Source organism: Myxocyprinus asiaticus, chromosome 19 (assembly GCF_019703515.2).
Source record: "Myxocyprinus asiaticus isolate MX2 ecotype Aquarium Trade chromosome 19, UBuf_Myxa_2, whole genome shotgun sequence".
In the NCBI taxonomy this organism is placed as follows: domain Eukaryota; kingdom Metazoa; phylum Chordata; class Actinopteri; order Cypriniformes; family Catostomidae; genus Myxocyprinus; species Myxocyprinus asiaticus.
In genome coordinates, this window is record NC_059362.1 from 5,691,520 (window position 1) to 5,706,048 (window position 14,529).

Here is a 14,529-nt window from a genome sequence, read left to right on the forward strand (position 1 = left end):
GAATGACATGGCTGTATTGGATATGTGCACAGTCATCTTCTTTTAAATCATATTTTTATCATGTTTCCTAGCGTTATGTGTGTTCTGAATTGCAAAAAGTCAACAATCATTAAAAAGTTTACACTTTTGTGTGATTTTGAAAAGTTATTTACTCGGTTACAAATAAAAAAAATATATAAAAAAATCCTCACCACAAATGTCATGTCAGAATAATTTAATCCCCAAACTCAGGATTTTGCAGAGCGTACTTTATGCTTTATTACCTCCAATAAATATTTCAGGAATGTTTTCAGAAGCCTGTCAAACCTATCTAGTGGAATCTTAGCACATTTCTCATGTGAATATATACAGTTGAAGTCAGAAGTTAACATACACTTAAGTCATTAAAACTCATTTTTTAACCACGCCACAGATTTAATATTAGCAAACTATAATTTTGGCAAGTCGTTTAGGATATCTACTTTGTGCATGGCACAAGTAATTTTTCCAACAATTGTTTACAGACAGATTGTTTCACTTTTAATTGACTATATCACAATTCCAGTGTGTCAGAAGTTTACATACACTAATTTAACTGTGCCTTTAAGCAGCTTGGAAAATTACAGAAAATGACTTTAGGCAATTAGCCAATTAGCTTCTGATAGGCTAATTGGAGTCAATTGGAGGTGTACCTGTGGATGTATTTTAAGGCCTACCTTCAAACTCAGTGCCTCTTTGCTTGACATCATGGGAAAATCAAAAGAATTGTGGACCTCCACAAGTCTAGTTCATCCTTGGGAGCAATTTCCAAACACCTGAAGGTACCACTTTCATCTGTACAAACAATAGTACGCAAGTATAAACACCATGGGAAATAATGACCATTGTTATGTTTGGAGGAAAAAGGGTGAGGCTTGCAAGCCGAAGAACACCATCCCAACCATGAGGCATGGGGGTGGCAGCATCATGTTGTAGGAGTGCTTTGCTGCAGGTGGGACTGGTCGCAAATGGGTCTTCCAAATGGACAATGACCCCAAGCATACCTCCAATGTTGTGTCAAAATGGATTAAGGACAACAAAGTCAAGGTATTGGAGTGGCCATCACAAAGCCCTGACCTCAATCCGATAGAAAATTTGTGGGCAGAACTGTAAAAATGTGTGCGAGCAAGGAGGCATAAAAACCTGATCTGTTACACCAGTTCTGTCTGGAGGAAAGGGCCAAAATTCCAGCAACTTATTGTGAGAAGCGTGTGGAAGGCTACCCAAAACATTTGACCCAAGTTAAACAATTTAAAGGCAATGCAACCAAATACTAACAAAGTGTATGTAAACTTCTGACCCACTGGGAATGTGATGAAAGAAATAAAAGCTGAAATAAATCATTCTCTCTACTATTATTCTGACATTTCACATTCTTAAAATAAAGTAGTGATCCTAACTGACCTAAGACAGGGAAAGTTTTCTACAATTAAATGTCAGGAATTGTGAAAAACTGAGTTTAAATGTATTTGGCTAAGGTGTATGTAAACTTCTGACTTCAACTGTATGTTCTCAAAAAGAGTTGATTCCTCGACTCTGACTAGCCCTAGTTTTAGAGTCGACTCTAGTATAGAAATAGACTGTTTTGTTTTAAAGACTGTATCTGTGTCTGAAATTGATTCACTTGTTCACACATTCACTATATAGTGGATAGGAGGCGATTTCGGACACAGCTTGTCTTTTCAAACAGGATGTTGTGATTGGCTCAAAACAGTGAATTAGTGTTTTTGAGAAAACATCACATACCTTAGATAGTTAAACCTGTGGGTGGGACACTCCGTTTTTACTCCTATTGTACAAAATCATGCTGTGCATTTCCACACACACACATTATCTCAACAGAGAGAGGTGTGATATTCTTCAAAAGACGAATCTCTGTAGTATTTTAAAAATGTCTCCGGTTATGTATGTAACCTCGGTTCTCTGAGATGTAGGGAACAAGACATCGCGTCGCTGATGCTTATGGGAAAAACTTATTTTCTCCGATTTCTGAACTCCTATTGGATCACGCCAATTCAGATGCAACTGAATTGAGCCAATAGTGTTCGCGTCCATTCAGCCAATGACATTGAGTGCATGGCGCTCAGCTTTCTATATAAGTGGGCGGCATAACGGCATCAGTCAGGATTTATCAACTGAAAGCGGTGGCTAAGTGACGTCCGGTAGCGCGGCTAGCTACGCAATGTCTCGTTCCCTACATCTCAGGGAACCGAGGTTACATACGTAACTGGAGATGTACCCTTTCGATTTGGTCACTGGACAAAGGATACATAACACTCAAGAGTGAATCTCATTGTAACTACCCCGAGTGTATAGAAGGGGCAAGACATGAGATTGTGTCATACAGATACAATGCTTAGCTTATAGGAAGCGTAAAAGAAATCAACCTCGCCCTGACATTTCTGAGGGGGTGAGATAAAAAGCACAGTCGCATCACTCAGTAGCGGGATGTTTGCCTTTAAGAGGGCTCCAATCGGAACTAGTAGAGCACAGCCAGGTGCACAGTCTGGTAGTGAAACAGCTGAGTTCCACTAAGGGAAACAGTGCATATCTATCTTTTAACCCGAGAATATGTGTCTAAGGCATGACCGAGACACAAGTATATTACTGTATTTCTGTGGGAAACATAGTAAATATATATTCAAGTGGTATGACCCGAGTGTGGCACCGCTTTACATTCGAATGTCTAAAGCACAGCCGAGACATAAAAGATACTGCATGTAGTGTAATTAGGCAGTATAAATGAAGTATGACGGCACTTAACATGAAGGGCCGAGTACTGCATTGTTGTTCAGGTGCGTGCGGTCCGGGAGCGAAGTGAATTCATCGAGTTCTCGAAGCGGACCTTAGAACACAATGAATTAATGCTACTGCACAGACAAGATCTGTGAAGCCACCGAATGCACATCAAGGTTGTAAAATCATGCAAAGGTGCTGGGCAAAGCCCAACCCGCCACCAGGCAGATTTCTTGTATGGAAACACCATTTTCCCACACCCAAGAGGCGGCCATAGAGAGGCGGTTCCCTGAGATTTGTACGCCAGTGTTATAGCGTCGACAATCCAATGTGACAGTCTCTACTCTGAGACTGGCATGTCTTTCGAGCAACCTCCAAAACAGACAAAAAGCTGGTCTCGTGCGGGACACATAGGTGTGTAGTGCTCTGACTGGACAGAGAGTATGGAGGGAGCGTTGCTCTTCCGACAGGAAGGGAGGGGGGTAAAAGGCTTGTAAAGGCTTGTAAAAAGCTGTGCGTTGAGAACGCCTGCAGATCACTCACCCTCTTAACGGACGCCAGGGCGAGTAAGAGAGCTGTTTTAAAGGAAAGAGAATGCAGATTGATAGTCTCGATCGGTTCAAAGGGGGCTTTAGTCAGCGCGTTCAGCACCAAGGCCAGGTCCCATGTAGGGATTGTAGCTGGGCAGGGAGGATTCAATCGCCTTGCGCCTCTTAGAAAGGTGACCACGAAACAGTTTCTACCTACTGGCATGCCCCCTACAGCTGCATGATTTGCCGAAATAGCGGCTACATATACTTTTAGCGTAGACAGAGTAAGACCTGCATCTAAGCGCTCCTGTTAAAATTCCAAAATGACAGAAATAGGGCAATTAACGGGATTGTCATGTCACGTTTTGCACCATTTCACAAACACATTCCATTTGTAGGCATAGAGTCGTCTCGTAGATGGGGCTCTAGCGTGCAAAACTGTATTCTTTATTGCCTGTGAGAGGTCTTCATCATCCGATGCGACCCGCTCAACGGCCACACACGTAGGTTCCATAACTCCGGCTGCGGATGCCAAATTGAGCCACAAGCCTGAGAAAGAAGGTCTCGTCTTAGTGGGATTTCCCACGGATGCGCATAAAGGAGCTCCACTATTTCTGGAAACCACGGTTGATTCAGCTACCTCGGCGCGATCAGTAGTACTGTTTCCATTTCCTCCCTGATTTTGGAGAGGAGTGGAGGAATGAGGCACAGCGGGGGGAATGCATACTTTCGACCTGCTGGCCATTTGTGAGCTAACGCATCCACCCCCAATGGGGCCTGTGCTGTCATGGAATACCACAGGGAACAATGAGAGGTCTCCTGGGAGGCGAATAGATCTATCGTCGCCCTCCCAAATCTGTTCCAGATCTCTGTGACCGTCAGGGGGTGGAGTTTCCACTCCCAGTTGAGAGCATGTCCGCTCTGAAATTCAGGGCTCCGGGCACATGGGTTGCCTGTAACAACAGGAGATGCTCGCTCCATTTGAAGAGCTGTCGCGCGAGTGTCGTCATTGCTGGAGATCGCACACCGCCCTGGTGATTCATGTATGCCACTACCGACTTGTTGTCAGTGTGAATCAGAATATGATGCCCCGTCACCTCTGACTCAAATGCTTTTAGGGCTAAAATAACCGCCAACATCTCCAAGCGGTTGATGTGCCAGGTCTGTTTTACATTCGTCCATTCCCCGAATGCCAGGCGGCCATTGTATAATGCGCCCCGGCCCATGTTGGATGCATCTGTAGTAACTACTTTGCATCTGGAAACCTGACCTAAGGTGACCCCAGGCCGGTAAAACCCTGAAGCTGTCCATGGTGCTATCGCAGATAGACTGTGGTTGGTGACAACAATGCGATGGTGCCTGTAGCGCCATGCCCGTTGAGGAACTTGGCAGTTCTGCCAGCATTGCAGAGGTCTCATGTGTAACAGACCAAGGGGAGTGACTGCCACTGCGGCTGCCATAAGCCCGAGGAGTTTCTGAAAGCATTTCAGAATCAGAGCCCTGCCCAATTTGAAACTTGCTGCCGTGCTGCATATCGAGTGTATTCTTTTGGCCGAGAGCGAAGCGCGCATTGTTAAAACGCAATCCCAGGAAGGATATTTCTTGACTGGGAATTAATGAGCTCTTCTTCACATTGACCCGTAGGCCAAGTGTATTCAAATGCGTGAGCAGCCTATCCCTGTGCGAGTGCGCCACAGTTTCTGACTGTGCTAAAATGAGCCAGTCGTCTAGGTAATTGAGTATGCGCAGCCCTTCCACTTTCAGAGGGGCTAAAGCTGCATCCACACATTTCGTGAATGTGCGCAGAGTGAGGGAAAGGCCGAACTGATATGCCGTCTCATCGAATGTAAACCTCAAGAAGCATCTGTGATGAGGAACGATTGGGATATGAAAATAGGCATCTTTCAGATCTATTGAGACAAACCAGTCGTTCTGATGAATGTGTGCTATGATCTGCCTTTCTGTCAACATTTTGAATGGGCACTTTGACAGTGCACGATTCAGAAGCCTTAAGTCCAGAACTGGACACAACCCGCCATCTTTCTTTCTATCTACGGCTGTAAAGGCCCTTTTGACGCTTGCTGAGCTTGATAGGTTCTATTGCTTGTACTGCTAGCAGGCTATCGATTTCTGCATGCAGAATGTGAGCGTTTTGAGATGACATTGTGGACGGCATCACGCCACTGAAGTGCCGCGGCCGTCTCGCAAACTGAAGTGTGTAACCGTGCTTTAGGGTTGTTAACACCCAATTTGATATGCCGGGAAGGAATTCCCACGCTTTTATTCGCTCGGACAGCGGGGATAGCAATATCACTGAAGAGCTTAACATGGTGCCCGGCCCAGGGACGGGGCTGACGGTTTGTGGGATGTGTGTGGGTGCGTGAAGAGGAACATAGCTCTTTTCGTTAGTGTTTGTGTATTTTTCTTTTTTCGCACTGCCGGCAAGGCGGGCAGAGTGCACATTTTTCATATGCTTTATTGCCACAGATAAACAATTGTGAACAATCTCCCAAACAGGAATGGCGGGAGGAGAGAACAAGGATTCTGTACGAGTCCGCTTGGGGGCGGGGCTTCCCGTGGTGAACAACGCAGACTCCTCCTCGTGCTGCTGAAGCAGTCAGGAATGCTGAGGCTGATCAGAGGAAGGTTTTCCCGATGGGCGGGGCCCTTAGTGCGGTGGCTGTGGATAGCGGCACTTAAGCCAAGGCTTTTTCGGGTGAACGGCCAGCTCAGATGGACCCTGAGGGGCCTGGGGAGTAGAGTGCTGCCGTTTGGGTGCTGCATTGAAGTGGAGCGTGAACGGCTGGGTTGAGCAGCGGTACTGCCTCGTTTAGACATGAAATGCTTCATAGCCTGCTGCTGTTTTTGGGCTGTTTGGAAGCGCTCTGATAAGGCTTCCACTGCGTTGCCAAAGAGACCAGCGGGGGATATCGGCACGTCGAGGAGGGCTAACTTGTCCCCATCGCGTATGTCGGTCAGCTTCAGTCAAAGGTGACGGTCTAGGACGACCAGATTTCCCATGGAGCACCCAATTGCTCCGGCTGTGGCCTTTGATGCTCTTAGTGCCAAATCGCGATTCTTTGAACATGGTTGGGTCGGGACCGAATTTATCAATTTTTTTTTAAAGAATTTTGGCCTGGTAGACCTGGAGCACTGCCATCGTGTGCAAGGCGGCACCAGCTTGCCCAGGTGTATTATAGGCACGTCCCACTAGTGTCGAAGTAAGCCAACATGACTTAGATGGGAACAGTGGGCGGGATCTCAAGCCAGCTCGAGTCGAGGGACATAAGTGGGCTGCTACTGCCTGTTCAATGGGGGGAAGTGAGCCATATCCCATTTGGTCTCCGTGGTTGACGGATGTGAAAGCTGCTGTATTGGAGAGGTGCAGCCTCACAGTGTATGGTGAACTCCACGATTTGGAGAGTTCAGCGTGGACCTCGAGGAAAAATGGGCCAGGTCTATGCGGGGTGGTCTTAGTTTGGTTGCCCGGCAAAAAACACTCGTCCAGCCGAGAACGAGTTGGCTCTAATGGCGGTGACCATTCGAGCTCCAGCTCGTCTATAGCCTTAGTGAGAATCCGGACAAGCTCCGCATCCGCCGTCGAAGAACGGTCTCCTCCTTTTAGGGGGGGGAGAAGCAGCGTCTTCTAATGACGTGGACGAGGTGACAGTGTCTGAAGCCATGAGAGATACGGTGTCATCATTGTCCTCTTCTCCATGTTCACTCACTGCACGAGGGCGGAAGCGCCATCAGGCAGGTGAACACTTCTATTGAACAGGACGGGGGAAGAAGAAGAGTGTGGGGGTGTGGGTGCATGCGGGACCTGAGCCAGCGGTACAGCCTCACAATCCGTTTGCTCCAGATCCTCGCATTGAGCATCGTCGTTCCCCAGGTCCTCGAGGGACGGGGGAGGCAACAGAGCGAGAGCGGTTGGGTCATTGCGCTTAAATAGTGCTATCCAAGCGTGGAGCATTTTGAGGCACATTGCCTCGCGGTGTGGGCATTCAGCCTCGACCAGCACTGCTTCTGTGTGGGCGTGGCCCAGACAGAACACACAGCTCTTGTGGCCGTCAGACGTGGGAACAGGTTTCCCACATCTGCACTTACGCGATGGCATCTTGAAAAAGACGGTCCAGTCAGCGTAAGCGTGGAAATATTCAACTCTTTTAGCTCACTGGAGCACAGCAGGGGAACGGTCGTCTTCAGGAAGGGAAGCGCCGTCCACTGCAGGTAAGTGCAAATCCAGGAGTGAAGGAGATAAATTCTGACTGATGGCATTATGCCGCCCACTTATATAGAAAGCTGGCAATGTCATTGGCTGAGCAGATGCGAACGCCATTGGCTCAGTTCAGTTGCATCTGAATTGGCGTGATCCAATAGGAGTTCAGAAATCGGAGAAAAAGAGTTTTTCCCATAAGCGTCAGCGACGCAATGTAAGTGACCGAAATCGAAAGGGAACTCTGTAGCATTACTTTACATCAGTGTGGTTGTAGAAGTAAATGGATGCTAGTTTAACATGACAGGTGTGTGTTTGTCTCTTTTTGCTCTCTCCCCTGTGCTGCTGCTGATTTGTTAAAGGCTTCAGAGTCATAATTTTTCATGATGGATTATTCCTCTTTTGTATGTCGCTTTGGATAAAAGCATCTGCCAAATAAATAAATGTAAAATAATTATGCAAAATAATTTTCACACCTGTCTTTTGCTCTCTTTTTCTCTAGTTTCTATTTGACAATAAAATTAATTATTTTTGACCCAGCCTGTTTTCTTGCGATATTTTCTCCCTTAAAACTGCAGCAACTAGGGACTGAAGATGTATGGATTACCGGTCATTTCAAGGTAAAGTCTAAATTGGACTAAAAGTAAAGAAAAAAATAAATTTAATGTAAGATAATGACTACAATCTTGACTCTGACCCTGCCCTGATTAAAAATAAATGAAGTCAAGGATTCCATAGACTCCTACTGCTGCAGTCGTTAGTCAGATTTGATTCCAAAAATAAAAATTGCACACCCCTAAATATTTCATAAATGTCAGGTCGGGGCAAGTTTTAAGTGTCATAAATGTATTTAACTGATCAATTATAATGATATAAAATGTATAGTCCGAGGATAGATTCTAATAATAATATTAGAATAATAATAATAATAACTATAATAATTCTAATTTCTAGACCCAATCTCTCCTATATTTAAATGTGACCTGGACATGTGGAACTTGCATGTTTTTCATTTTTTATAGTAAAAGTTTTTATATTATAATTATTTTATTACTATTATTAAAAAAAAAAGAAAAGTTACCTGCTAAAACATTAGTCTTTAGCATTATTTCAACTTAATTATGCATTCTTGAGAAAATGTCTTTCTTACCCTCTAGAATTTGAGGACAATAAGTATTCACAGTGCATCTGAAGTCTGAAAAACAAGAAAATAACTGTGAGACTGATGGTCATATGTGTTGTGTTTATGGCATACAGGAGACTGCTGAATACCTCGACTGGAGTTCATCTTGTGAAAGAGTGCATATGCCCCAATCACACCAGCCACCTCAAACAGAATGATTCCTTTAAAAATCTTTCTTGCAAATGGCTCCATGGGTTTAGGAGACATCTAAAATAAACAGACACAATAATACTAAATTAGGTTAAATCTCACAGAACATGTCCAGGTTACTTTCAGCCACAAACCAAAAGTAAAACACCACAAAATTATATTTACATAAAGAAAATTAACCTTATTAATCCTAAACCCAATAATATTTTTTGCATTTTGACATTATTGTCATGACAATTAAGCATCCCGTCCCCCCACTTCTCATGGAGAAAAAAAAAAATCACCTCATTTTCATTTTCTCATTACTGTAATGCGCCGGAAGGGTATACTTTTTAGTTAATTTGTAATTCTCTTTATTTTCAATGATTCTCATTAGATTGTAGTTGCTATATGTATATTAAAGTTGCTGTAGTGATTTCAGGCATTCTACTCAAGTACTCCAGAGTGCAGTCTGGGCGATGAGGTGGGGCGACACGTGTAACTCCGCCCACTTCTGGTTTCATTGGTTTATACAGCAGAGCTTATGGGCTGAGTTTGGAATGGCATACTTCCCATACTACTCTTACTACTTCTGCCATATGTGTCTATTAGGGGTATCACGGTTTCGGTACGGTTTGGTATTTGCTTTGTTCAGATAAAAAATATTACTGCCAAATCCAAATAATAATGTATTTGGTAAACACTTCAACAGGTTTGCCCTTAAATAACAATAATTGTTTTACAATATCAACCATAGTTTAACCATGGCATTTGTAGTAAAATCATAGAAACCACAATATAAACATGGTTCATGTCATGGTTACAATATACAGGTGCATCTCAATAAATTAGAATGTCGTGGAAAAGTTCATTTATTTCAGTAATTCAACTCAAATTGTGAAACTCGTGTATTAAATAAATTCAGTGCACACAGACTGAAGTAGTTTAAGTCTTTGGTTCTTTTAATTGTGATGATTTTGGCTCACATTTAACAAAAACCCACCAATTCACTATCTCAAAAAATTAGAATACATCATAAGACCAATAAAAAAAACATTTTTGTGAATTGTTGGCCTTCTGGAAAGTATGTTCATTTACTGTATATGTACTCAATACTTGGTAGGGGCTCCTTTTGCTTTAATTACTGCCTCAATTCGGCGTGGCATGGAAGTGATCAGTTTGTGGCACTGCTGAGGTGGTATGGAAGCCCAGGTTTCTTTGACAGTGGCCTTCAGCTCATCTGCATTTTTTGGTCTCTTGTTTCTCATTTTCCTCTTGACAATACCCCATAGATTCTCTATGGGGTTCAGGTCTGGTGAGTTTGCTGGCCAGTCAAGCATACCAACACCACGGTCATTTAACCAACTTTTGGTGCTTTTGGCAGTGTGGGCAGGTGCCAAATCCTGCTGGAAAATGAAATCAGCATCTTTAAAAAGCTGGTCAGCAGAAGGAAGCATGAAGTGCTCCAAAATTTCTTGGTAAACGGGTGCAGTGACTTTGGTTTTCAAAAAACACAATGGACCAACACCAGCAGATGACATTGCACCCCAAATCATCACAGACTGTGGAAACGTAACACTGGACTTCAAGCAACTTGGGCTATGAGCTTCTCCACCCTTCCTCCAGACTCTAGGACCTTGGTTTCCAAATGAAATACAAAACTTGCTCTCATCTGAAAAGAGGACTTTGGAACACTGGGTAACAGTCCAGTTCTTCTTCTCCTTAGCCCTGGTAAGACGCCTCTGACGTTGTCTGTGGTTCAGGAGTGGCTTAACAAGAGGAATACAACAACTGTAGCCAAATTCCTTGACATGTCTGTGTGTGGTGGCTCTTGATGCCTTGACCCCAGCCTCAGTCCATTCCTTGTGAAGTTCACCCAAATTCTTGAATCGATTTTGCTTGACAATCGTAAGGCTGCGGTTCTCTCGGTTGGTTGTGCATCTTTTTCTTCCACACTTTTTCCTTCCACTCAACTTTCTGTTAACATGCTTGGATACAGCACTCTGTGAACAGCCAGCTTCTTTGGCAATGAATGTTTGTGGCTTACCCTCCTTGTGAAGGGTGTCAATGATTGTCTTCTGGACAACTGTCAGATCAGCAGTCTTTCCCATGATTGTGTAGTCTAGTGAACCAAACTGAGAGACCATTTTGAAGGCTCAGGAAACTTTTGCAGGTGTTCTGGGTTGACTAGCTGATTGGCATGTCACCATATTCTAATTTTTTGAGATAGTGAATTGGTGGGTTTTTGTTAAATGTGAGCCAAAATCATCACAATTAAAAGAACCAAAGACTTAAACTACTTCAGTCTGTGTGCAATGAATTTATTTAATACACGAGTTTCACAATTTGAGTTGAATTACTGAAATAAATGAACTTTTCCATGACATTCTAATTTATTGAGATGCACCTGTATAGTACAATCATGGTTATTATATAGAAATATAGATTATAGATTACTTTATAGATTAATATAGATATAGATTACTGTTATAAAACCATGATTTCTGCTCAGAAAACCATGGTGACAGCAGTCATGGTTACTACAATATTACTACAGTTAAACCATGGTTAATTTTCAGAAAAACAACAACATTTTCTCTAATTACTAACTCAACATTTTAACTTAATACCTGCACCATTACACTACATGCATCAAATTAAAGTGTACTTCAAACTCATCTCAACATATTCAATATTCGGAAACTGTACATCACTATAGAAGGAATAACCTTGCTATTAAAATGCATACGAAAAAGGATGTTGTGATAATGCTGCTCAAGTATTTTAATATTACGTGGCAATCCCACATGAACACCCCAAGCACTTTAGTTATTGTTTCATGTCTGTCCGAATTAGCACTGAGTGTCTGCTTAAGAATGGAAGGGAGTGTGTGCAGTTTTGGCTCATCTGTGGCTCTTTCCCTGGGTGATGTCAGAGTAAACAATTAATCTTGTATCAGTGTATTACTATAATGACATCTTAATGCCATTAATCAAAGCGCATTATTGTCGCTTGCGACAGATTACAGCCGCGTGAGGAAACAGGAAGAACATGCGTGCGCGTTTTAAATAAACCCTCATGCACATTATTGACATATATTTCCAGTATACAGCACTCGTGCCGAGCGATGTCTGCAAACAGTGCCTGTTTTGTAAAGGTTTTTTGACCATCGCTGTTGTAATTGACTGCAAAAAGAAAATGTTTCCAGACAGGAGACCTGAATTACACAGGGGGCTAATCTATCAGAGTCTCGTTTTCTCCATTTGCCATTTTCAACTACACACAACGCTTGCAGAACAGTGACGTCATCAAGTTGACCCAAGTGAAACACAGGCATAGTGTATCCATCTATAGATCCATTCAGGTGCATTAGCGGAGGTTGTAACTCTGTCTGTTTGATGCATTGTTTTCTTGACCAAAACTTGTGCTCCAGATGCATCATCCCCTTTTTCTCCCAATTTGGAATGGCCAATTCCCAATGTGCTTTTAAGTCCTTGTGGTCACGTAGTGATTCACCTCAGTCCGGGTGGCGAAGGACGAATCCCAGTTGCCTCCGCGTCAAAGATCGTCAACCCACGCATCTTATCACGTGGCTTGTTGAGCACGTTGCCACGGAGACATAGCACGTGTGGAGGCTTCACGCCACCCACCGCGGCATCCACGCTCATCACACCACGCACCCCACCAAGAACGAACCACATTATATCGATCACGAGGAGGTTATCCCATTTGACTCTACCCTCCCAAGCAACCGGGCCAATTTGGTTGCTTAGGAGACCTGGCTGTAGTCACTCAGCACGCCCTGGGTTTTGAACTAGCGAACTCCAGGGGTGGTACCAGCATCTTTACCACTGAGCTACCCAGGTCCCCCTCTCCAGATGCATCATTAAACTTGGTGAACCGACCGCAGTGCCAATGCTTCCCAAACCATGGGTGGCGAACCCTACGATTTGTTTTTTTAACGAGAACTGTTACACCCCTTATATATATATACAGCTGTGCTCAAATGTTTGCATACCCAGGCAGAAATTGTGACATTTTGGCATTGATTTTGAGAATAGGACTGATCATGCAAAAAAAAAAAAATTTTTATTTAAGGATAGTGATCATATGAAGCCATTTATTATCACATAGTTGTTTGGCTCCTTTTTAAATCATAATGGTAACAGAAATCACCCAAATGGCCCTGATCAAATGTTTACATACCCTTAAATGTTTGGCCTTGTTACAGACACACAAGGTGACACACACAGGTTTAAATGGCAATTTAAGGTTAATTTCCCACACCTGTGGCTTTTTAAATTGCAATTAGTGTCTGTGTATAAATAGTCAATGAGTTTGTTAGCTCTCACGTGGATGCACTGAGCAGGCTAGATACTGAGCCATGGGGAGCAGAAAAGAACTGTAAAAAGACCTGTGTAACAAGGTAATGGAACTTTATAAAGATGGAAAAGGATATAAAAAGATATCCAAAGCCTTGAAAATGCCAGTCAGTACTGTTCAATCACTTATTAAGAAGTGGAAAATTTGGGGATCTCTCGATACCAAGCCAAGGTCAGGTAGACCAAGAAAGATTTCAGCCACAACTGCCAGAAGAATTGTTCAGGATACAAAGAAAAACCCACAGGTAACCTCAGGAGAAATACAGGCTGCTATGGAAAAAGATGGTGTGGTTGTTTCAAGGAGCTGCTGAGCATGACTTTCATCAAAAGACAACAATAATAGTCTTGTAATAATTATAGTGAGTTTCAATAACTTCTGTACATTTTCATGTATAAAAAAGCAGGTCTACATATCTATTCACTTCAGTAAAATGCCTAATTGTTCTAAGAACACAGCAGATCTATCTTTTCTCCTACAGTTTGTCAACTGCACACCAACATAGAGGTAAAAAACAGGAGCTGATTTTTAAAATAGCTTTTAACAAGCTAAAAAGTGCTGGCATATGCTGACTGACAGCCTAGAGCATCTTGGCAAGTAATTAATGTACACATTAGGTGAAGTGAATGTAAACAGGCAGCACAAAAAAAATAAAAAAATAAAAAATAAATCGATATGGTCAAAAGATCAGATCTGTGCATTAAGCCTTGTAGTGTAAATGCAGCCTAGAAGGTAACCCCCCAGTTGCTGAAAGTCTTGCGTGAGCCGAATGCGACGTTCACACAATGTGTTTTTGTGTTTATTTGGAGTCCCCTAGAAACCTATCCCTACCACTAAATCTAACCCTAAATCTAACCTTAGTAACAGCGAATGAGACTCTCACGAGACTAAGGCTGCTTCTAGACACAGCCGATAGACGTCCAGACACAGAGCACCATAAACTACAAAGAAACTATACCATCATTGTGCCATCAGGTGTGTGTACGTTTATGAGTGAGTTAATTTCTATTCAGCATCTGCCTTTGCAAATGCTTTAAATGTTTTAAGTGACATTATAACCCAGTATAAAAACGAACTGTGTTATTCCTTCCAGATTATTGCTGTGCTGAGTATTCATGATGTTTCAACTGTTCCATGCTGTGAAGCTCAAGCCCAATGAATGAATTCTGCACTGGAAGACCATAATTATGAGATGTGACATGTACAGTACAGTGAGATGTTTTATGATGCACTTTCTTTTCTAGAGGTCGACCGATATATCGGTTTTGCTGATTAATTGGCACTGATAACAGATTTCTGGAACTATCAGTTATCGGCACAAATCCACACCGATCGTT

General features: G+C 42.9%; 1 protein-coding gene across 1 annotated transcript in view; it reads right to left on the reverse strand.

Annotated features, from left to right (window-relative positions):
• Positions 1 to 14,529, reverse strand: part of LOC127409932 (protein CEBPZOS-like) — a 33,936-nt gene that overhangs the window by 560 nt on the left and 18,847 nt on the right. The window contains exons 2-3 of the mRNA XM_051644921.1: positions 8,773 to 8,890; positions 8,651 to 8,695 (exon numbers count right to left, since the gene is read on the reverse strand). Coding sequence (XP_051500881.1) covers positions 8,651 to 8,695; positions 8,773 to 8,890 — 163 coding nt within the window. The remainder of the gene's footprint in view (positions 1 to 8,650; positions 8,696 to 8,772; positions 8,891 to 14,529) is intronic.